Raw genomic sequence first — 23,404 nt, 5'->3', positions numbered from 1 at the left:
TCTGGGAGGGGGCTGACATCTCTGACCGGCTCTATACTGCCATTAGCCATTTGCTAGCAGAATACTCACAGACCACAGCAAAGCCAACCCTCCCACTGTGGACTAAGAAAAAAAAGTGCTGGTGGATATCCTTTAAGTTGGTGTAAAGAGGGGCAAGATAAATGATCTCAGGGCCTCAGACAAGCCCCTGCACAAGGATCTTTTGCCCCACGCAGCCTGGGCATTGCAGCCTGTCCTGTGACTTGGCTAACGTGTATGTCACCTGTTTCTGCTTCCCAGTGCAACGGGCCTTGCGTCGGGCCTCGCCTCGCCGTGCAGCACAGACAAGTCTTCTGCCAGACCCGGGATGGCATCACCTTACCATCAGAGCAGTGCAGCACCCTTCCGAGGTAAGAGAGAGCCATGGACTGCCTTCTCCCAGGCACTGTGTCAAAAGCACGGAAAGATGGTGGCAAGTAAACGTTTCTCCTCCCACCTTCCATGGTCCCAGCGGTCAGACACTCTTCCCTTTCACCTCCACTCTCCCCAGGTCACTGGCCTCCTAAAGGTAGATGGCTCAGTGGTGGCCTCGTGCTTACTGAATGGGCCAGGCGGGGCTTTCCCCTTTCGGAGACGGAGAGAGAATGCAGAGGATGCTGTTCCCCTGAGGAGGCCTGGTGGCACAAGAGACCCGTGCTGGCTACAGGGCGGGCAGGAGGTCAGGTCCACAAAGTGGGCACCAGACCCCAAGGGCTCCACCAGCCTCTCACTCTTGTCCACCTCCCTCTAGAAGCTATGCTGAGAGCCCTGTCCCCAGGTCTCAGCCTACCACTCCTCTCCAGCCCCCAGCCCCTGTCATCCTTCCTTCCCTTGGGGAGAGGGCTCATCACCCCCCTCGCTAAGGTCCCAGCCCCTGAGAGCGGCTCTGCCAGCCCCCACCCTGGTAGAGCTCATTCTCAGGTCATGCAGTGACACGGACATTGCAGAGATGAGCAGCCAGAGGCCCAGTTAGAGGAAGGGGTCTTCCGAGACCCTACAGCCGTTCAGTAACAGAGCAGAGATCAGAACCCAGGGCTGGCAGCGCTGGGAGTTGTTCTCAGGGATACCTGAGATTTGGGGGTTTCCAGCACTGTTCTCACATCCACTCCCCTGATTCAGCCCCCAGAGAGGCAGACCCTAATCCTGCCACCCTCCTACCACAGGCCCGTGAGCACCCAGAACTGCTGGTCCGAAGCCTGCGGCGTACACTGGAGGGTCAGCCTGTGGAGCCTGTGCACGGCGACCTGCGGCAACTACGGTTTCCAGTCCCGGCGCGTGGAGTGCGTGCACGCCCGCACCAGCAAGGCGGTGCCCGAGCACCTGTGCTCCTGGGGGCCCCGGCCCACCAACTGGCAGCGCTGCAACGTCACCCCGTGTGAAAACAGTACGTTCCAACCCCACAGAGCCTTCTGCAGATTCCCCACGAGGCGTCAGGTGCGGCGGGCAGTCCCCGGAACTGAGCCTGAGCATAGATAGGGCAGTGGACCAGCTTTCCCAAGGATCCTGAGCTAGGGCTGGAGTTGTGTATTTTCAGAGGGTGCGTGGGTGCATGCGGGCGAGCAAAGGTGCGTGCAGGGATATATGTGCGCGTGTCCAGGCCACAAGAGATGGCTGGGTGTGGCCCAAGGGCTCCATCCCGGCCCCTGCGACAGCCAGGTGCTTTTGGCCAAGTGCTGGATGAAACCAGCCTCCAGCTCACCTACAGCAGTTCGGCTGGTACCCAGAGGGGACAACTAAACAATGGCTCTTGGGGAGAAAGCACTGTTTGCACCCAAGCAGCACACAGAGCACCTCCCGCTCAGCCAACCCTGCACCCATCACGGCTCTGCGTCTCCCAGAACGAGGACCTGCCGACCCCCGCCCTCCTTCGCAGCCCCGTGGGCACCCACCGGTCTGTGCAGGAGCCACACCTGCGATCTGATACTCATTCACTCCCTCTTCCCTCGAGTCTAGCTCCTCCTCCTTAGCCCAACACCAGCATTTGTATCCCCATTGGGCGAGGATCTATTTTTTTTCTTCCTCTGGACCCAAAACAAATTGGAGGTGCTTCTCCACAGGGAAGGAGACAAAGCATGAGGCAAAGAAAAGGGAATTTTTAAATGTTGCTGTGCAGTTTCCCCCACAAACAGGGCCACACTGAGCCTCCGATTCCCCACGCTGAGCAGATGCCACGTCAGCCAACAGTGCCAGTCCTTTTTCTAGACGGGGTGGGATTGTCTGTGTCCTCTTGTGTGATGCTGACCCACCTTTGTCAGCTCCCCACACTCAGGACCACTGTTCCATGAAAGTAGTTCAGACTTACTGTATTAACCACAGATGTCCACAGCCCGAATCCACGCCAGTATTAAAGACCCATCAGCCTGTCCCAGTGCTGAACTAGGACGCCACGGCGCTCTGGTAGGCACGGTGAGGGGAAGGAGTAGAGAGGCTCGGGAGAGAGGACGAGCAAGTGAAGCTTCACGGGGGCAAGGAGGGCTCACGTTACAGGGGATGAAGCCACCGGGCAGGTCCTCACTCACACACCACCCCGAAGTGAGCAAAATTTAGTCCTTCCGGGAACCATCTCAAGGAGGAAGAGTATCAGTCAGATACTCCAACGCCATGGGAAAAGGCCACCTTGCCTAGGAGGTGAGGCGGTCCCGAGCGCCTTCGGGAAGGAAGGGGGCTATCAGAAAGGCCGCAGAGCCCCAATATTCGGCCCCCAGCTGCAGCCCGAGCCGCCCCCATGGTTGGCAGCCTGGGGAGCAAATGGCCAAGGTCCGCCGGAGCAAGGCCAGCCCAGGGGTGCTGGACAGTGGTGGCCCCTCCAGCACGGGAGCCTGGTGCCCAAGGCAGACCCCAGGAGGCACCCAGTGGCCACGGCTATTACCAAGCCTCCGTTTCACCTCTCCTTTCTGTCCCCTTTCCCAGTGGAGTGCAGAGATACCACCAGGTACTGTGAGAAGGTGAAACAGCTGAAACTCTGCCAACTCAGCCAGTTCAAATCTCGCTGCTGTGGAACTTGCGGCAAAGCGTGAAGACAGGACGCGGGGAGAACGCTACCCTGGCAGCACGGAGGACTCACGCAACCACCTTGGACAGAACTTAAGCTTTCTTCGTTTTATTTATTTATTTCCCCCTCTCCACCTCCACCACACACACCCTCATCAACCTCCTCCCTTGCCCTTCCCCCTCCCCAGACATGAGGACCCCAGCATGTCTTCTCTCTCAGTTAGCTGGAGGACAGAATGAGGGGACAGGACAAGGACGGAGGTCTAACGGAGGTTGCAGAGCAGGCCGGGCCAGACAGAAAGAGTTCCCTGGAAGAGCCAGCTCCCTCCCAAACCTGGGTCCCAGAGAGACCTAGGAAGAGGCCAGCGCAGCTCCCCCCCGGGGCCAGCAGGGAGCCGGAGCCAACGGCAGACGGGAGAGAGAGACAGAAGGGGAGGGTGCCAGAGGGTTTGTGAAGCAGCGGTACTGACTCCGGACAACCAACAGCATCTCTCCTGGCAGGAGATGGTTAGGGCAGGGGAGGGAGGGCACCATCCGTGCTGAGAACCCAGCCCAGAGCTCAGCGCTCCCAGTGGGGGGCACAGAGCAGTGAGAACTCAAAACACGGCGGAGGTCAAGGGGAGCCCATCCAAGTAGACCTAAAGCGCACAGCGATGCAGAAAACGAGGTGGGGAAGGAAGGGACAGAAGCACAAAGAAGCCTGTGCGTGTTCCTGAGAGGGGGAGCGAAGGGGACGGGGGAGCGAGCGGGCCGCCACACGAGGCTCTGAGCCCCGAGCCCGAGTGCCTGGCCTGGCGTACCGGTGCAGGCTCGGGGGGGTGGGGGTGGGGGGCTGCGGTGCTCAGCTCTGGGCTCAGCACGGGCCCAGGCCGCGTGCAGGAGGTACGCCCTCCCTGCGGCGGAGAGGGGTCCCCGAGCGAGCCGCTCAGTGAACTTCTGCCCGTGCCCCCCATGGCGGAGCTGGTGAGACGGCGGGGCTTAGCTGTGCAGTCAGGCCACCCCTGGCGTCTCCGAATCAAGCATCCCCCAGCCCGGAACGAACTGCTGACCTGGGCCAGGGTGTTTCGCTCATGAGTAGGCTGGGTTTCCTGCCTATATGGTTTTTACTGCTCCGCTTGAGGGCCAAGGACTGGGGTCAGCTGGCCAAAAACCAACCCACTATTCAAGCTGCCAGAGTATCCATCACATGAGAGCGACCGGGGCACCGGTGGAACCGCAGGCTTGCGTGGGCCCCTCCCGGGGCACGGTGACGGCCGCCCCTGTATTCAGACAACAGGCCGGGGCGGGGCGACGGGGCACAGAGGCAAAGCCAAAGGGTAACTAAAGCTTCCCAGACGGTCCTCAAAGGCTTTTCAACCCATTCCCTCCACACAGTGAAATACTATGAACTCTACCAGAATTAATATACATTGGTTTTGCTAACTCAGTGGGCAAAGCAGCATACACACTCCAGTAATGCCCGTCAGCTACGGTAACGTGGCTGCAGCAAAGTCAAGTGGCAAAACTGAAAATCTGGGACACTGTGGCTCATTGTCAATGAAAGCTCTCGCTCAGCAGAGTGGTTTGGGGGGGGGCGAGTGATTTTGGCCTGTGCCCCCCATCCCAGTGGCCACCATTTAGTAGCAGCTGGGGCAGAGCAGGGTGGCCAGAGTCACTCACCCCTCAGCCAAACCGCCCCCTCACATACAGACTCGCAAAACGTCACACACCCCGGGGCCACCACTGACATCAGGGCTGCATTTTCTAGCCAGCCTGGAAGTACAAGTTAGTGGGGGAGACATTATGCTTTGTCCTCCCCTGGTGAGCTATGGACAGTTAAGGCAGTTCTTTCTTCCTCACCACAATAATGGGCTCTAAGAAATCATGTTCCTAAAAATCAGTGTAATGTTTATTTAAAATAAAAGAGAATGTTTTCTATGTCTGTATATCTTTTGTGAATATTTATTAGGATTTCCTGTATAAAAAAGTGCAATATTAATAATTGTACATTGTCTCCCAGAAAAAAACCCAAAATATTTGGGGGACTTTTTATTAACCTCCTGCAGTTGTGTTCCTGTAAACTCGGTGGTGATTACTGTATTGTTCCTATTTTTAATAGAACCTGATGTTTAACTCTGGATCCATTCGCTGTGTACAGAATACATTGTAAAAGCTAGCACAGGATGACGGGGCAATAAGAGGGGATTCGTTTGTGGCACAATAGTTATGCATGGAATGTGGAAGGCAGATTCCATACTACTGCTAATGTGGTTGATAATTTCTAGTTCAATAGCTATGGAAAACCAGTGGCCAATATTTCCATTTCCTAAATAGCAGGTGTCCTCCAGCCCCACCACGTGTCGGGTTGTAGCAGGTGGAGGTGGGTTTCAGAGCGAGCTTGGAGGACCGAGCTTTGGGGTGGGCAGCAGCGTGCTCCTTGCATGAGATGAATGTACATTTACTGTTTGTTCTGTGAATTGTGACTCAGCCGCACCAGAAGATTATTAGGGCTGCTGAAGAATGTGGAAGGAGGCACTTCCTCCTCTAAAACCCAAGACTCTATTTATATTTTTTGTACAGATAATACAGCTTATTTATTTAAATCTTGTCGTCCGAGTCTCTATTAAGCTCAGCCTTCCTATCTTGTTTTGGGCGGGGGGGGGGGGGGGGGGGGTGAGGCTGGTTCCCAGTCACTTACGTGAGTTTGGCTGAAATGGAAGAATCGCAGTTTTCAGCTTTGCATGGGAAGCTGGGGGCCATGAACCCAGAGGAGCTAGATACGCACAAACTGAGGCTTAGTGCTGTCTTTGACAATCATCTCATTTATGACCCTATCTATCAGCAGACCTCGGAGATATTGAGGATTTGGTTCCAGACCACTGCAGTAAAGCAAATATCACAATAAAGGAATTCCCACGGATTTTTTGGTTTCCCAGTGCACATAAAAATTATGTTTACACTATACTGTAGTCTATTAAGTGTATAATAGCATTATGTCTTTAAAAACAATGTACATACCTTAAGTAAAAATACTTTTTTGCTAGAAAATGCTAAAGATCACCTGAGCCTTCAGCAAGTCATAGTAGTAACATCAAAGATCACTGATCACAGATCACCACAACAAATGTTAATAAGGATGAACATTTTGAAATATTGTGAGAATTAACAAAATATGACACAAAGACACAGAGTGAGCAAATGTTGTTTGAAAACTGGCGCCAACAGACCTGCTCAGGGTGGGGTTGCCACAAACCTTCCATTTGTAACACACACAGTATCTGCGATCCACAATAGAGCAAAGCACGATGAAGCGTGGTATGCCTGTGGTGGGAAGAAGGGAGCCACAGCACCTTCAGGAAGAAGAGCGAGTGCAGGCATCTCCGGGGCTGTGTGCAGACTCGGGAGCAGGAGGGGTCTCACCCCCGGCCAGCCTTCCTGCCCCCAAGGGCACACACAGCGCGCAGTGGCTGTGTGCTGAAATCCTGGGTGTGCACCCTTGTCGGGGCTCCCATCTATAGATCATTCCTACATTCAATCCTCACACGCACCCTGTGATCATCTCCATTGACATGTGGGTAGACAGAGACCCATAGAAGCCCAAGGTCAGCCAGAATTCAAACCTGAGCAGTCTGGCTTCTTAGCCAGAGCCTTGCTCTTCCCCGCGATGCCGGCCCTCAGCTCCTCTGTGCGCAAGCCGAGCAGGTGTGGCCGCCCAGGTGCGGGCACCTTTCTCTCCTACCGCTCAGAGGTTGGGAGAAGACGATGGCGGGAATTTTAATGGAGTTGTTGCTTTCTCACCCCCTAAAATCAATTCTCATGGCATTGTAGGGCTCCCCCTATTTTTAAAGCATTTAATAAAGCTACTATAGAGAGTGCAGAAGAAAACAAAAGCATACTTGTAGAGTTCTTTATAAACAGGCTCTGGTGAAAGGGCTGTGTGTCCCCAGACCCAGACGATGTCCACACAGGGACCTTTGTGAGATACGCTCCAGGGGACCCCAGCCTGAAAGCCCAACTCCAGCCTGTTTCCAGCAACTCACCACAGCACGTGACACTCTGTTGAACAGCGTAAAAATATGCCAGAAAGCTCTTCTTGAAATTCTAATTATTTTCTAAGGAGTTGTGGGGTTTGCTTTAAAGAAAAGACCGATGCTAGCGCTATAAATACTCACATACCAGCAACCAAACAATGTTCCACAGAGACCCCCATGGAGGGTTGGGGGGAAAGAGTCAGAGACGCCAGAGCGAAAACCCAGGAAGGCTCAAAGGGTGGGAAGGGCTCAGACAGCATGTATGGAAAATCTTCCAGCCAAAATCACAAAGCTCAGCAGGGGAAAAAGAGAGATTCTGACCAAGATGCCACCAACCACAGTGTAAAAGTTTGGAATCTTAACCGTGAGCCAGTCCTAGGATTGTAACTCCTCATGCGAGAGTGCCCTGCTTGGCTTCAGAAGTTTCCAGGACTTTGACAAGATGAGCTCAGAAAATCTGTGGGCCCATAGAGACCAGAATGATCAACAATCACCAGAGCTCACTCATGTCCCAGCTTCCTCACCTCTGAAGAGAGGATACCTCAGGGGATAGGGCTGTTGTAAAGAACTGGTTCATTCCTGTCGAGGAAATAGAAGGGGGCCTGGCATGTCACTGAAACATCCACTGAATGTTAATTGCTATTATCATCATCCAAGCTACCTTAGAGAGATGGGGAGATGATGGGCAGGACTGGCAGAACGTTTGCTATGTCACGTTACTTCCCATTGTCAGCTTTCAGAGACTCTCGCCTATGTTTCCATTTTCGATTGAGAAACACATCAGTCATTCCTTAAAAGTTCAGTACCAGACAATAGCGTAAACAAGAGAGGTATTAGTGAACCAAGCTCTGTATCTTGGAAGAAAACAGATCCATCCACGTAGCAAACTCAAACATTCACCAAAATACTGACAAACTTCCAGAAATACTTCCCGAGACAGATATTATTTTATAATCCCAAAGTACAACATAGTCTCAATTCAAATACCCAAATGTACACATAAATCCCATTTCCTCTGATTTAGTTAAAAAAAAAAAAAAAAGATGGAGAAATAGTCATTCATGAGCAAATACACAAGTAAAAGGTAAAATTAAGGATATCTCACTTACCAAGTGGTAGGCTTTCTCATAAACAGCATGGTATTATCCTCTCACCTCATCCTGCAAATAAACCCAAAGGAAATAACCCAATTTTATTAATGGTTCTCAGCTTAAATGAGACAAGTTAGATCTCAATAGTCTATCTGCAGGGCTCCCCAAAATAGGCAAATTCGTCCACAAGGAGTAACGGAATCGTGGGGTAGAGAGAAGGATGGAGCTTTTGGGAAATAACCCAATGAAAGCTGACCTGTCTAGCAAGCTAACCCATGGGAGAATAAATTAGGAAACAAAATAAGGTGACACCCCCTTGGTTTTTTTCTCTCTCTGTCCCGCATTTTGTTTGATGAACCAACTGTGATTTAAGGACTTCAGGATGCAGACTCTGAACGCACTGAATGTGAGTTAAATCAGGGAAGGTTATCTACCCATGTCATAGACTGCCAATTAGGAAAATATCGGTGTTGATGCAAGCCTTGAAGTGAATAGTAAAGAAGTGAATACCCAGTGAATTCTACCAATCCTCTAAGATTAATCTAAAATTATTACCTCCCCCCACCCACCTATCCTGTCCACTCGGAGATGCTTTCACAGGTCAAATGCGTGTGAGCTGATCAGAGATTGTTATCTTCAACCAAATCTTAGCTTCTTATTCACAGCACCCCAAGGTTTTCAACTGTTTGTTGCCACCCCTAAAATTGGAAGGCAGGTATTGGTAATCAAGCCTCTGCTAATAAGAACTGAGCTGTCACCGTCTCTGTCAACAAGAGGTTTACAGCTTCACTCAGATGGATTCTGTGAAGCACCTGGTCTCCATCAACCACATGTGTCACGCTTCTGATAACACAATATACAGATGTCACTCACCTCTGTTTTCCAAAGGCAAAATCCAACTTCAACCAAGGATTTCCCAGGCTGCTCCTAAAGATATAGTTTATATATGTGTAAACAGACATTAAATGTGCAGTTTTATGTGAGTGAAGAGAAAGCAGACAGTGGGGAATGGTTCTCCTGCCGAACATAAATAATGTTTGCTTAGGCAGAATGCTTAGGGGGACCTGAGAGATTACACAGTCAGCATCCAGACCGGAGAGCATGCCTGGGAAACCTGCTCCCTCCCTCTCCTAGATGCCATAAACAGCCTTCCTCCAGGTCTTTGTGATACCAGGGTTGACCTCGTTACAAATCCCACGAAGAATAGTAGACAAGCTGTGAACAACTTAGTTACCAGGTGAGCAAGTCTAGGAAAGGTTTAATGGTCAAGGAAGGGAGTGTGGTGATGAAGTGTGTCATGGGCTTGGTTTTATTCCCCCAATCCCCACCACCATTTTTTAAATAACAAGGAAAGGGCCAGGAAATGACGTAGCTGAGGTCAGCTGAAGGGTGATGAAGTCAGTCCTCCAGGTAGCTCTCTGTCCCATAGCTGGAGCTCTCTGTCCCATAGCTGGAGCTCAGCAAGTCACAGTGCCAGGGCACAGAGCAGGTGCCAGGTTCACGGACCAGCCACTCCTGAGCTGGATTTCTTCACCTGCACACCTCCCCCCTACTGGAGTGGAGACCCTCAAGGTAACCACCTGGGAGCAAACCCCCATGACCTAGATCCTCCACTCCTTTTGCACTTGTGAAGGTCTAGCCTTTGCAAGTTGGGCCCAGCTGGGATGGAAAACCACCAACCTCTTCATCTGGTCCTAGTGGACCTCACTCTACTCACCGCCACCAGGCAGTCCTCTGTCTCTTCTGATCTCATCTCCTTCTCCCTGATTTCTTCTCCCATCACATACCTTTCCTTTCCCTCAGAGTTTGACCAACGCTAGCTAAGCACCAACTCTGTGCCAGGCCCAGGCTGGACCCAGAGGACACAGGGTGAAAGCCTAGTCTCTGCTTTGAGCCCCCAAGGAGCTCAGAGTCCAACCAAGAAAGCAGACACATCCCACCACAAAGGCCAATGTGCCCTACTCCTCCAAGTTTGGGGGAATCTCCAGCCTAGTTTTCTTCCTCATTTGGTTCTTTGCACAGTCAGCAAGCCAGGGATTGCTCCTTTTATTCCTAATCCTCTCTCACTGGGGCTTTTGCAAAGGTATCCCGACTTGACTCCGGTCTCCTCCAACCACTTCTCATATAGCAGCTATCACTCCTGTTATATTGCCTGCAAATACATCAATGTAAACTGATGCATACGTGTAAAATTAACTTAAACCTACACCCTGGGACTTACCTGGTGATGCAGTGGATAAGACCCCACGCTCCCAATGCAGGGGGACTGGGTTTGATCCCTGGTCAGGGAACTATATCCCACATGCATGCCACAACTAAGGAGCCCACGTGCCACAGCTAAGGAGCCCAATAGCCACAACCAAGGAGCCCATGTGCTGCAACTAAGGAGCCAGCGAGCTGCAACTAAGGAGCCCACCTGCCACAACTAAGACCCAGCACAACCAAATAAATAAGTAAATATTAAAAAAAAAAAAAACCTACACCCTAGGGGGCAGCTAGCTAACATTTAATTACCTATTCATAAATCTACCCTCCAAAAGTGACCACTGCAAGCATTTCAAATATTGTTATCTAAATCTGCACCAGAGGGTTTGTTAATTACACAAAGTTCATTAATTACACACGAGTGAAATGAGCTATATTAGAGGACTGGAAAGGGTACACAAGCACCACTGCCCTTGTACAAACCATCTAAGTATCCAGCAAACCCAGCAGCCTAGAGCTCCAAGTCCAAGCTCTCCTTGGTCCTGTGTATCCCCACTGCCCGCACCCAACTGTTGCTTGATCTGACCAGAGAAGTTTCTGGCTGATCTCACCACAAGAACATCCACCTTGGAGTAACTGTCAGAGTGCCTAGGGTTGGAACGATAGGATTTATTCAAGTTCACAGAGCAGGCTATGTGGCAGCACGGGGCCAGTCTGCGAGCATTTATGCCTGTGCCAGAATTTGGTCTGAGATTGTTTCCACTGAAACACACCACCTTAGGGAGTGAGGCTGTGTAGGTGGAAACACAGAACTCCAGCCTCTCTTAATGGAGCTCCCATTTTACCAAGATAACCTGGAAATTGTTGGTCAGCCAAAACGGCTTAAATTCATTCACAAAGAAATAGTCTCAAAAGACAGTTTGGGTCATACCAGTCCTCTGTTTTAAAGCCTTCTCCACCTCCCTACTGTTGTCAGGATAAGGAACGGACTCCTTAAAATGTCCTGAGGCACCCCGCAAAAGCCCAGCCTCATCGCCGGCTGCTTTCTCTGGGTGACTGGCCTCAGTTCCTTGAAGGCTCCAGGGTCCATCCTCCTTCCCCTTGTCACCTTCCCATGAGCCACGGAACACTGGCCGCCATACCCACCACCACCTACTCATCCCTTGGGAGTTTCCTTGGTACCCAGGGTGGGACAAATATGGAGGCTGTAAGATTTATTTACCACATCTCCTCTTGTAAACAGAGTGGATCCCCAAAAACGATCTTCTGTTTTGCTGAAAAGATGATGGTGGGTGAGAATAAAGAAGACAATGACCAACGGAAGACTATACTGCATGACATGCTAGAAGGACGAAGAAATCCTAAAGGACAAGTTCTGGATAACTGTGGCTGGAGAGGCTGGGGGGAGAGGAGACAGAGGAGGGAAGGGGGAGAGGTGAGGGGAGTGCCACCTCAGCATCATACTTACAATCTCAAGGAGGCCATCACCACCCTTCAAGCTGACCCCCTGCCCTCCCCTCCCTCAAAGCACCCAACACAATTACAATTACCTGACCCATCCCGGTGCCTGGTAACTCAGAAGATCTTTCCTTCTGTACTTCAGGAAAGACCCCTTTCTCCCTAAAAGTTGTAGTGGAGAAAGGAGAGGCAGAAAGAGGAAACATGTCTGGAAATTCTAGGATAGTCCAGTCACCCCTTACCAGGGACCACACTGGGACCACAGCGGTAAGTGGAAGTGCCAGGCCTGTCTGGCTGCAGAGCCTCTTCAAAGGCCTCACTGCACCTCGCTTCCCGTTTGAATGGCGGTCCTGCATTCAGATGCCCTATCCCAGCCCTCCGTGACCTCAGTGGACGGCAACTCCATCCTTCCAGGCACTCAGCCCAAAGGCTCTGGAGTCACGCTGACTCCCTGTTAATCTCACTCCACCTCCAATCAGCAGCACAGTGTAGTCTACTCATTGCCCCCATTTCTACCAGCCAGGTGTGCACCTGCATCATTATGTAATAAGCCTCCTACCAAGCCCTGCTTCCACCCTTGCCCACTGCCGCCCCTCACAGCAGCCGGCAGGGTGACCATAGCGACAGTTGTAATAGAAACCTGATCTGGGCACTTCTCAGTTGGCTCCCCTTAGAGTAAAAGCCAAATTCCTGGCAATGGTCTCTACAGCCCTCACTGGCCTCCTGACTGCTCCCTGGACACACCTAGACCAAAATACGCCCACCTCAGGGCCTTTGCTACAGCTGCCCCCCGACATCCTCATCTCTGCCTTTGAGACTCTCAAGTCCCCCCTTCTCAGTGAGGTCCACCCTGACCGTTCCATTCAAGACACCCTGTACCTCCCAGAGCTCCCGGGCCCTCTTTATCCCGATCACGTTTTCCTTTTCCCATGGCTCTTATCACCTTCTAACTTACAATACACATGATGCTTTTTATTTATCATGTGTGTATTACTGCATTTCTATTATATATTACACACTATTAGATACAGTCATATATTAGTGAATTGCACAGTACACTTATTTATTATTGAGCGTCTCTCTCCCCCACTAGACTGTAAGCCCCAGGAAGGGTAGGATCTGCATCTGCTCTGTTTACTGATATAGCCCGAAGCACCTAATAAATATTTTCTGAAGGAATGAACAAATCTATGTATGTATGCGTGTACAGATGGCTGGGAGGGGGAGGAGGAGGAGGGAGGGTGGTCAGCGCTATGACAGACGGGGCATGCTGTCCCTCCTGGTGACGGAGCTGAGACAGCAGCTGTGGGACTGTAGGGGACAGGGAGGCTTATCTAGGGGGCGGAGGCACATATGATGGGATGTGTGGAGGGAGAAGGGAAGAGTTCTGAGAAACCACCCATCAGACAGGGAATTCACTGGATGGAGTAAAGGAAACGAAAGCCCATGGAGACGCTGGAGAACACCTAAGGGCCATCTGGATGGGTCCCCTGGAGGTGCCCACAGGGCAAGGGCATGGCGAGAACTATGGCTGACCCAGGAGTCTGGGAAAAGGGCTGCAGAGACACCATGATAGCCTCAAGTCAGACAGACCCCTGGGGCAGCCGGGCAAGCAGAGGTAGGAGATACAGCAATCTTCAGATCTCAGGGACACAGCCTCCCTTTGAGAGCTTATAATAAAACATACACAGCAGATGTGACCGTATGTTACCAAATCACAAGATGAAAATAACTTTTTCCTTGGAAAATCCCAAGGGATCTTTTTCTAAAGTGATTAACTATTTTAGACCAAAAGCTTAAAATGTAAAACTCTCTGCAAGTAACCTTCATCTCTAAATGTAATCATTCCTCATTATATATTACACTTGTAAGTAAGTGAGCATCATGGAAAGAAGCCCTATTGCAACTTAATCAACATTTTTGTATCTATTTGTATGTGTGTGTGTGTGTGTCTGTGCGTCCAGAAGCAATTAGTGACTAGGTCTGAATGCTAACTCAGTACTAGGTACAGTGGCAAATCACTCACACATACAATTACCGTTCCCAAAGTTCTTTCAACCTTATTATTTCTGAAGCCACACACCTGCAAACCACAGAGCTTTTTAAAAGCATTCCAAATTCCATTCTTTTCTCTCAACTTCAAGAGCCTCCGGCCTCTCTCTAGTGGTGCTCCCCTTCCTCCAAATCCATGGCATCATTCAAAAACGTCTCTTCACTGTTCACGAGGTTTGTTTTACATACATCTTTTCATCCAATGCCCTGAGCAAGCCTGTGAGTAATTCGCCAAGTTGCTTAACCTCTCTGAGCCTCAACTCCCCGTCTGGACAGGAGAATAACAAACACAGAGAGGTTTGTGTGTGTATAAAGTGAGGTGGTTTGTGCTGGTGCTGTGGGAACTCGATAGAGTACGACACAGGAGATACGCGCTTGTGTCCACTGTCCCGTGCATGAACTTTCCCAGGCTCCCTGTGCCCTGCGCTCCGGCTGTGCCATAACTTCCCATTTATCAAGAAGCCAAACAATCTCAATGGACGGTGAGCAGGATGTTTCAGCACTCAGAGTTGACCCTGAGGCACGGCAGGATCCACTGTGTTTCTGCATCATCAAAGAAAGGTCCAACCGGGCTTCCCTGGTGGCGCAGTGGTTGAGAATCTGCCTGCCAATGCAGGGGACACGGGTTCGAGCCCTGGTCTGGGAAGATCCCACATGCTGTGGAGCAACTAAGCCCGTGCGCCACAACTACTGAGCCTGCGCGTCTGGAGCCTGTGCTCCGCAACAAGAGAGGCCGTGATAGTGAGAGGCCCGCGCACTGCGATGAAGAGTGGCCCCCGCTTGCCGCAACTGGTGAAAGCCCTCGCACAGAAACGAAGACCCAACACAGCCATAAATAAGAAAGAAAGAAAGAAAGAAAGAAAGGTCCAACCACATGTTTGCATGCGTATGTGTTTTATTGCATTCTAAACTTCTTTGAGAAAAATGTATGATGAGAGGGAGATGCAAGAGGGAGGAGATATGGGGATATATGTATATGTATAGCTGATTCACTCTGTTATAAAGCAGAAACTAACACACCATTGTAAAGCAATTATACTCCAAAAAAGATGTTTAAAAACAAAAAATCTATGACGAGCTCTTGGCAGTGTTTCTCCATGTGTGTTCCAATAGGTTTTGCACAATAAAAGCACTCTGTTGTCGGAGTTGGAAACTACTGTTTCTGCCTGCTCGGCATTTATCCCTCCCTTCCCTGGAAACCATATCCCAGTTTTCTTTGGGGCATCCCCCTCACTCCCAGCCCTCCTACAGCTCGTGTAGTTCGCATGGGATTGACCCCACACATACACACTGCTCAGTCCAGGGGTGGACCCCGATTCTGGCCTGGACAATGAGTATTTTCCATCTCCCTGGCCATGGCCATCAGTTCAGGGACCAGCACGAGACACAGCCAGGCAAGACAGACTCAATTCAGGGATTTTTACTGGAACCACTGGAAAGAAACCCTTTAGCTAAAAGGATACTGTAAGGTTAGAATTGCTGGAAACTACCACAAGGAAAGAGCCTGCCTAAGAGGGCAATGCAGAAGAAAAGAAAGCCAAAAGACGAAGACCAAGCCCCCATCACAGCATTCAAGCCCCTGGATCCAGCTGTGCCTAAAGCCCACAGATAAAGCCCTAGACTGTTCAACTGCCTGAACCAACAAATTCCCTTTTTGATTTGAGCACTTGTAATTTGAGCACTTACAAGAATGCTGAGTCACAGCCTGGGTTATACAAAGTTAAACAAGGTGCCTTTACTATAGTGTTTCACAGAGCTTTCAAAGGATTAATTCGCATCATGCATCTCCAACAGGAGGCTCTAATATGCAGCCTTTCCCAAACTTATATGTCCAATGAATACTTTTGATAACCATATCACAGGGCTGGTATTCCAAAGAAAAAACCTTGGGCTGATACATATTACCTGTAGGTTAACCTCAAGTTAAAATACTCCAAATCCCCATTCCCTTATTATTCTGGATAAATGAGATAAACGGGAATTCATTTATCCAACACTACTGATGCATTTGTCCAGACTTTGAAAATGTGTGTGTATGATTTTTTATTCTTTTTACTAAATTGGGGTCATAAGCACAAACTATGGTATATTTTCCAGACTTAATATGTATGCACATACGTGTGTGTGTGTGTGTGTGTGTGTGTGCATGTGTGTGTTATATTGGGATAATTCATAAGCTGCCATACTTTTGAGTTCTGCATTTTGTAATTGGGTTTGTTTTTTTTTTTTTTTTGGCCTCTAGTCCCACTGCCAAGCTATTAGCTGTCACTGCTTTCTGTTCTAAATGTGTCTACTTCTAGCAGCAGAGTCTCTGACTCTTCTCTGGGCTAGTAAACCAGGTAAGAGAAGCTCTTTGGGAACTTTGTGTGTTAAAAAAAAAAAAAAAGTGGAGGACAGGGGCCAATATGCTGAGAGTGAGCGCTGCATAAAGTACCTGAGTTTCCATACATGAATTGCATGTCAATGACTTTTGGCAGTTTAAAAGCTGCTTATTTCCAGGTTCTTGCCTCAGTTTTGGACAGCTGAAGTTTCCAAATAACTGACCTCCAAATGTAAGAGATGTTACAATGCTTAGCCAAGGAAAGAGCCCCTCCAAGTCAATAGTAAGCATTGCGCCCTGCTTAGAAACTTCAAAATGAAAAAGTTTTGTTGTTGTTTTTTTTATGTCCAGGAGAGCCTATAGTCCAAAAAAATTCCATTTCTTAGTTTATAAGTCATTCACTGGCATAGATGTCAAATTTCAGTCATTTTTCAGGTATTTTGTCTGTCTATAACTCTCAAGTAGCTGCTTGCCTGTTTAAGGAGTATTTGTGGGCTCCCCTGTTTTACGGTCCTATAACATGAAATGGATGGGGTATTGGGGACATCAGGGAAGAAACCAAGCTTCCCCCTTGTCGTTGAAAGAACAGCCTTGGTCCTGATGAGGCAGGCAGGTCACAGGTGTGCAGGCGGGCTGGCTGGTCTTGGGCAGTAAAAGCCCACGAAAATCAGTGTTTTAGATTCAACCACAGGAATGGAAAGTTCCTGAATCATTTCAGTTAGCATCAAGCTGGGTTTGCTGCCACACTTCGAGGCTTGACAAGGAAAAGCCATCAGTACGTCTCATGTCGGCATCCAACCTTGTGACCCAGAGGTATGGCTTAAAGAGAAGCCCAGCTTAGCATTGCCCTGATGCCTTTTCCAGAATCCAGAGCACATGTTCTGAAAGGCTCCCCCAGTGCACCCCCAATGTGGGGAGGAACCAAGCACCTGCTCAGCCAGCCATGTGGAAACTCTGAGCCTGCCCGGCCAAAGTAAACACCCCTGTCTGTCCCCACCCCTGGTGTTTATGCTCAGAAGGGCCTCTGTCCTCCACCTCACTTCAAGGCCTGAGGACCAGATGCGGGCCTGGGTGATGGCTAGGCAGGCCTGAGGAGCCAGGGGGCCATTTAATCCGCAATTAGGACCTATACACACCCCTCACCTGCCCTGACCACTTCCTCTTGACAACTGCACAGCTGAAGAGCACTTTAGGAGGAAATGGACTGCTCAGTTCATCTTCATGCCATAAATGACCAGATCCCACAAAGGTGCACCCCTCTGGGAAGGTTCTGTTGTGCCGATCCCATTGTCTTGGAGCAGTTTGCTTCACTCCTGCATTAGTGGCAGAAGTAATGGAGCGGGATGGGGAGGACAGCTGCTCTAACCGTGTACCTTACTGCAAACACTTTCAGGGCCATGTGACTATAACGAAAAGGCATCTGGACACAGAGCAGGGAGTGCTCGCTACCCCGCCACCGCCCACAAGGCCCTGGCTGGGACAGCCGCTCCTGGTGTCAGAACTGGGCTGCGATTTCCGCTTAGTGGAGGGCTCTCTCTGAGCCCCCAGACCCTCCTCCATGAAATCGCTGGTGATGTCTGAAAGGGGTAGGGAGGAGGGTGACTGGCGCCGAGGACGGAGTGGGAGAGCACTGTCTGATGCCGTCTGCACAGCCTTGGGCTCAGAGGGTAGTGGCCCAAGATCCAGGGCTCTCATCACTGCATACACTGGTTGGCCTGGCACTTGCTCTACACGGACTGCCCAGGTTTGCCTTTCGGTCCCATCAGCGGTAAAAGTCACCCTCCAGGTGTGCTTTCCAGTGGAGAAGACCCCACAAAATTCCATTAGTGCGGCACCACCTTCAACGGGCCCTCTGCCCACGCAAGTGCCTTCCCTCTCCCTCACATATACCATTCAACTCTAATAAAGCAATAATGAAATCATGAAATACCACAGGGAAGAAGATGGGAGGAGGGTCATCAGTGAACAAGGGTTTTCAGGAAAATGGAAGAAGATGGGAGGTAGATGGCAGAATGAGCGTAGAGCAAAGCCCAGAATAAAAATGCCGCAGACGGGGCTTCCCTGGTGGCGCAGTGGTTGAGAATCTGCCTGCCGATGCAGGGGACACGGGTTCGAGCCCTGGTCTGGGAAGATCCCACATGCCGCGGAGCAACTAGGCCCGTGAGCCACAACTACTGAGCCTGCGCGTCTGGAGCCTGTGCTCCGCAACAAGAGAGGCCGCGATAGTGAGAGGCCCGCGCACCGCGATGAAGAGTGGCCCGCGCTTGCCGCAACTAGAGAAAGCCCTCGCGCAGAAACGAAGACCCAACACAGCCAAAAATGAATTAATTAATTAATTAATTTAAAAAAAAAAAGTGCCGCAGGCATGCTAGGGCTAATAGGGAGCAGGTCTGCCAGGCAGAACCCAGTAGGGGCTCAGGATTTGAAACAGCAGGTACCATTTAAAGCAGAGGGACAAACGGTGCTAGAAATGGGGATTCAATAGCCAGGACATGGAAGCAACCTAAGTGTCCATCGACAGATGAATGGATAAAGAAGATGTGGCCCATATATACAATGGAATATTACTCAGCCATAAAAAGGAACGAAACTGAGTTACTTGTAGTGAGGTGGATGGACCTAGAGTCTGTCACACAGAGTGAAGTAAGTCAGAAAGAGAAAAACAAATACCGTATGCTAACACATATATATGGAATCCAAAAAAAAAAAAAAATGATCAGAAGAACCTAGGGGCAAGATGGGAATAAAGATGCAGACCTACTAGAGAATGGACTTGAGGACAAGGGGAGGGGGAAGGGTAAGCTGGGACAAAGTGAGAGAGTGGCCTGGACATATATACACTACCAAATGTAAAATAGCTAGCTAGTGGGAAGCAGCCGCATAGCACAGGGAGATCAGCTCGGTGCTTTGTGACCACCTAGAGGGGTGGGATAGGGAGGGTGGGAGGGAGGGAGATGCAAGAGGGAAGAGATATAGGGACATATGTATATGTATAACTGATTCACTTTGTTATAAAGCAGAAACTAACACACCATTGGTAAAGCAATTATACTCCAATAAAGATGTTTAAAAAAAAAAAAGTTTTTTAAATAACTAATTATGCATCACATCTAAAACACAAATTCTCAGCCAGACTGAATCAACATTTCAGTAAAGCAAATGTTATAAATATGAAAATAAAAAATAAAAATAAATAAATAAATAAATAAAAATGGGGATTGTTGAAAGAATCACTGACAATGCGCCCCACCTTCCCCAGCCTCTAGACACTGCCTGGCATAAGATCTCAAAGCCAAGCCAAAACAGGGGGGCACATCTTCAAAGACTTTGACCCCTGTGAAAATGCAACAAGCAGTAAAACAGAGATCCTTCAAGCTATTCTTGGTGCTGTATTTATATCATAATTGGGAGGCCAAATCAAAAGACGGTTCCTGATCTTCAAAAAATACAAGTGATGTGCCAGGGTCTTTATCCACACAGGTGGCCCCACTGTAAGGTGAACCAGGGGATAAGGGATTCCTTGGCCACCTAGCCTTTTGACACAGGGCTGCCCCGTACAAAGCACAGGCAGGAAGACACCATGTCAGGAGTGGGACATCCCAGCAGATGCCCCCGGGCACCATATGCTAAACCAGCAGACCACATCCACCCCACCCAGGGTCTCCACACCAACTAATCCCACTATCTCCAGCCAATCAGCCTCACCCTGAGGCCCCGCCTTCCTTAAGCAGGATAGAGTTTGCCATCTTTGGGCTTTAAAAGCTCCACCTGTTTTCTTCTCCAGAGCCTCATCCTCAGAGCATATTGGATTCTGCACTGGAGCAGGTTCCCTGCTTGGCCGTAACTTTTCTTCGTGTTCGATTTTTGGTCTCTAATAATTTTTCTTTTATAACATGCTGAAAGCCTTGAAAACCCTGTGCTTTGGTAGGTGATTAAGCTCCCACATCATTCCCACAAATGAAAAATTCATGAAATAAATTATAAATGTGTGTGTATTTCAAGAGAAGGCAACATGTTTGAAGTCTTCCATCATTGGAGTTTGTTGAATAGGATGCTATGGGGTATTAGAGCAGTGTGTGCATGCATGTGCATGTGTTTTCACAGCTGTTAAAGAATCTTTCTCCCACAAACTCTTATATGGGAGCCCAATACACAGAACTGATTACAAGAAGCTGCCATGGCAAAGCAGGGGAGGGGAATCAAGGCCCCATCTGCTCAGCTCACCTTCTCTTTCCCTTCTCGTGGCCCAAGTAACTTCCTAAAATGACATTTCCAGGGAGCACCGTTAGCAACCCTGCCTCGGAACAACTAAAAAGTAAATTTAACTATATGAAAAAAAGGAGGCACTTTAACTTTATAAAATATACAAAATTTAAAACATGAGCAGTTATCCTTACCTGCACACTTGTAAACACTGACCAATAAAATCACAGGTAAATTCAGCCAGGCGGAATTCAGCCATCACCACCACCGTCTTCACCACCACGGTCCTCATCCTCACCTATGTTTAATAAATTAAAGGTGAGCCAGGCCTAAGTGACTGATATATACTCAGTCATTCAATCCAAACAACAAAACCATGAGACCAGTATTGCTATTATCCACATTTTAAAGAATTGGACCAAGGTCTCATAGCTAGTGGGTGACAAGGGCCAAGATGCAAGCCCAGGTCTGCTGGACTCTCCTTGCACACTCTTAGTCATGGTGTTCCACTAGGACCCATAATAGCCACTTGTGTCCTTCTTTATGTGTTTTATGAATTTTTTTTACTTGCATTAACCACTTTCATAAGAAGGAGGACAGGTAGTAGAGGGATAGCCAACTCCTTAAGTCCTAAAGAGACAGGCAAGGCAGGGATGCCCTGGGTGGCTCATCTAGCCTGGGGTCACCACGGAGGTGACCCCAAATGTCCCAAAGGAAGGGCTCAGAGGAAATTTCTCACCCCAAGGGGACTCAGTGCTCCTGAATCTGCCAGGTCTGCACATCCTTCTTCAGCTTCTTCCCTTCCTACTCATCAGAAACATTAGAAAAGCTTATTAGTTTTGATATAACCACACACTATCATGTAACTATACTAAGAAGACGGGGGAGAGAAGGAAGGGATGTAAAAGAATTAATATTCCTAATCTACCAAAACAGACAATGTCTAAAATTGATGAGTCAGGGACTTCCCTCATGGTGCAGTGGTTAAGAATCCACCTGCCAATGCAGGAGACACGGGTTCGATCCCTGGTCTGGGAAGATCCCACATGCCACGGAGCAACTAAGCCCGTGCGCCACAACTACTGAGCCTGCGCTCTAGAGCCCGCGAGCCACAACTACTGAGCTCGTGAGCCACAACTACTGAAGCCTGCGCCCTAGACCCCATGCTCCACAAAAAGAGATGCCACCCAATGAGAAGCCCACTCACCACAACTAGAGAAAGCCCGCACACAGCAATGAAGACCCAATGCAGCCAAAAAAAATAAATAAAAATAGTGAGAAAATATTTTTTAAACTTTTTTTTAGTTAAAAAAATAAAATTGATGAATCAACAGACAGCAGTATATGTATATTATTTAGGAATTTGAAGGAAAATATTAGCAGAAACAGATCCAATAATTTACAATTGTTCTCTGGGGAAGTCACAGTAGAGGCCAAGGGGCAGCTACTTAAGAGATTGCTACATTTTTATAAGCATTTTAGCACCATTTGATTTTTCAAATCAAGTGCCAATATTTGATTTGTGAAAATGAAACAAAAATAATAAAACCTACCCTCCTAAGTGGTCTCCTTTAGCTTAATGGACTCCAGAAAGGAGTTCAAACAGAGACAGTGCGGTTTGATGTGGTTTGTGGAGCCATGTGATCTGAGCCACTGCAGATGGGGGGTGCCTGGTGTTGGGTGAAGAGCCCTGGATCTTGAAACAGAAGACCTGGGTTCCAATCCTGGCCTTGGTGCTCCAAGCTCTGTGGCTTTCAGCAAGCTGCATAATCTCTCTGAGCTTCTTTACCGCATAAGGGCAGGCATCCAGACCTGATATAACCAAGAGGATTAAATAATATAGATCCCAACCCAGTGAAGCAAACCTCGTGAGGAGAAAAGGGGTGGGGACCTGAATGTCTGGGCCAGGTAGGTGAGAGCCATGGAAAGACAGACTTGGATAAGAGACATAGGTTTCTTGCCCATGAACAGGCACTGAGCTGAAATTTCCCCTCTCCCCTCCACACTGTTCCCCAGTTCTCTGAGACCATGGAGTATATTTTAGGGTTCCACAGACTCAAAAGAGAGGCCGGTATCCCAGGTGTCAATCTGCATCCCTCTGTATGAGGCTCACCCAGACCTTGAATCCATCTGATCCAGGCCTGGGCCCTCTTGAACAAAGTCCCTCCTTGACTCTTCTGAATTAAAAAAAAAAATCTCCAAACTACTTAGCCTTAGGATCAAACCTTAGGCCCCAAAGAGGAACCTCCAGCCCTTTCTCCAGGACAGGATCCAGCTCACCACTGTGTCAAGCCTTGTGAGAGGTCTGGTCACAGCTGTCATTTTAGGACAAGCAGGTCCAGGAACCAGCCCAAGCTGAGGCCATTTTTTCCAGGTTCTGAGCATTTAGAAGAGCTCACAGCTCAAGGGCCAGCTGCCGACTGGCAGACAACACTGCTCGTGCTCATATGTCATGATGTGAAGAGGTAGAAAGATGCCCTGTGCAGCAGCCCTGGGCAGAGAGAACCCAAAACAAGACTCCAGATCAGGCCCAAGGCACTCCCACCAGGATGCGGAGGCAATGAGAGAGTCAGGCTGAAATCTCCCCGAAGGTCGCAAAGAACACAGCCTGCTCTCTGTGTAGACAGCGTGTGGGGTGAACACACAGACCTGCAGATTCAATCCCCCCAAAATAAAGTTTATATTCTTCGGCACTTCATACTTGGCAAGGGTTAATCATAATGTCAATTAATACAATGATTAAATTAATAAAATACTTCTGGATGGGAAAAAAAACCCTCAGAGACCAGCTTTGATTCCATGAGCACACGGTAAAGGACCCAAGAGGGGGAGACAGCAGAAGGAGGATTAAGGGGACTAATTAGCCAGTGATTAAATGTCATTTTCCTTGAGTCAAGTGATTCTCATTTTATTCAAGTGTGCTGGAAACGATGGTGAAGATTTCTTTTTTTTCATTTTGGGGAATTCTTTTTTTTTTTTTTTTTGGTCCAACGAATAACTCAATCATCTGCTTTTAAAAGTAGTGTGCAATTTCTAAATTACAATCTTTTTAAAAA

At 49.1% G+C, this 23,404-nt stretch overlaps 1 protein-coding gene and 1 long non-coding RNA gene across 4 annotated transcripts in view; one reads left to right on the top strand and one right to left on the bottom strand.

Moving 5' to 3' along the window:
* Positions 1-3,726, top strand: part of ADAMTSL1 (ADAMTS like 1) — a 755,395-nt gene extending 751,669 nt beyond the window's left edge. For all 3 annotated transcript variants that reach the window (XM_059924671.1, XM_059924670.1, XM_059924669.1), the window contains 3 exons: positions 280-389; positions 1,182-1,402; positions 2,929-3,726. In XM_059924671.1, the coding sequence (XP_059780654.1) occupies positions 280-389; positions 1,182-1,402; positions 2,929-3,035 (438 nt within the window). In that variant the 3' untranslated portion in view covers positions 3,036-3,726. The remainder of the gene's footprint in view (positions 1-279; positions 390-1,181; positions 1,403-2,928) is intronic.
* The window catches only part of LOC132367047 (uncharacterized), a 57,815-nt gene extending 37,246 nt beyond the window's left edge, over positions 1-20,569 (bottom strand). Inside the window, exons 1-3 of the long non-coding RNA XR_009503654.1 lie at positions 20,543-20,569; positions 8,984-9,037; positions 8,129-8,179 (exon numbers count right to left, since the gene is read on the bottom strand). This is a non-coding gene — a long non-coding RNA (uncharacterized LOC132367047). The remainder of the gene's footprint in view (positions 1-8,128; positions 8,180-8,983; positions 9,038-20,542) is intronic.
* Positions 20,570-23,404: the final 2,835 nt, after the last annotated feature.

Source organism: Balaenoptera ricei, chromosome 6, assembly GCF_028023285.1.
Source record: "Balaenoptera ricei isolate mBalRic1 chromosome 6, mBalRic1.hap2, whole genome shotgun sequence".
NCBI classification, from domain to species: domain Eukaryota; kingdom Metazoa; phylum Chordata; class Mammalia; order Artiodactyla; family Balaenopteridae; genus Balaenoptera; species Balaenoptera ricei.
This window is presented reverse-complemented; position numbering and strand designations above follow the sequence as displayed.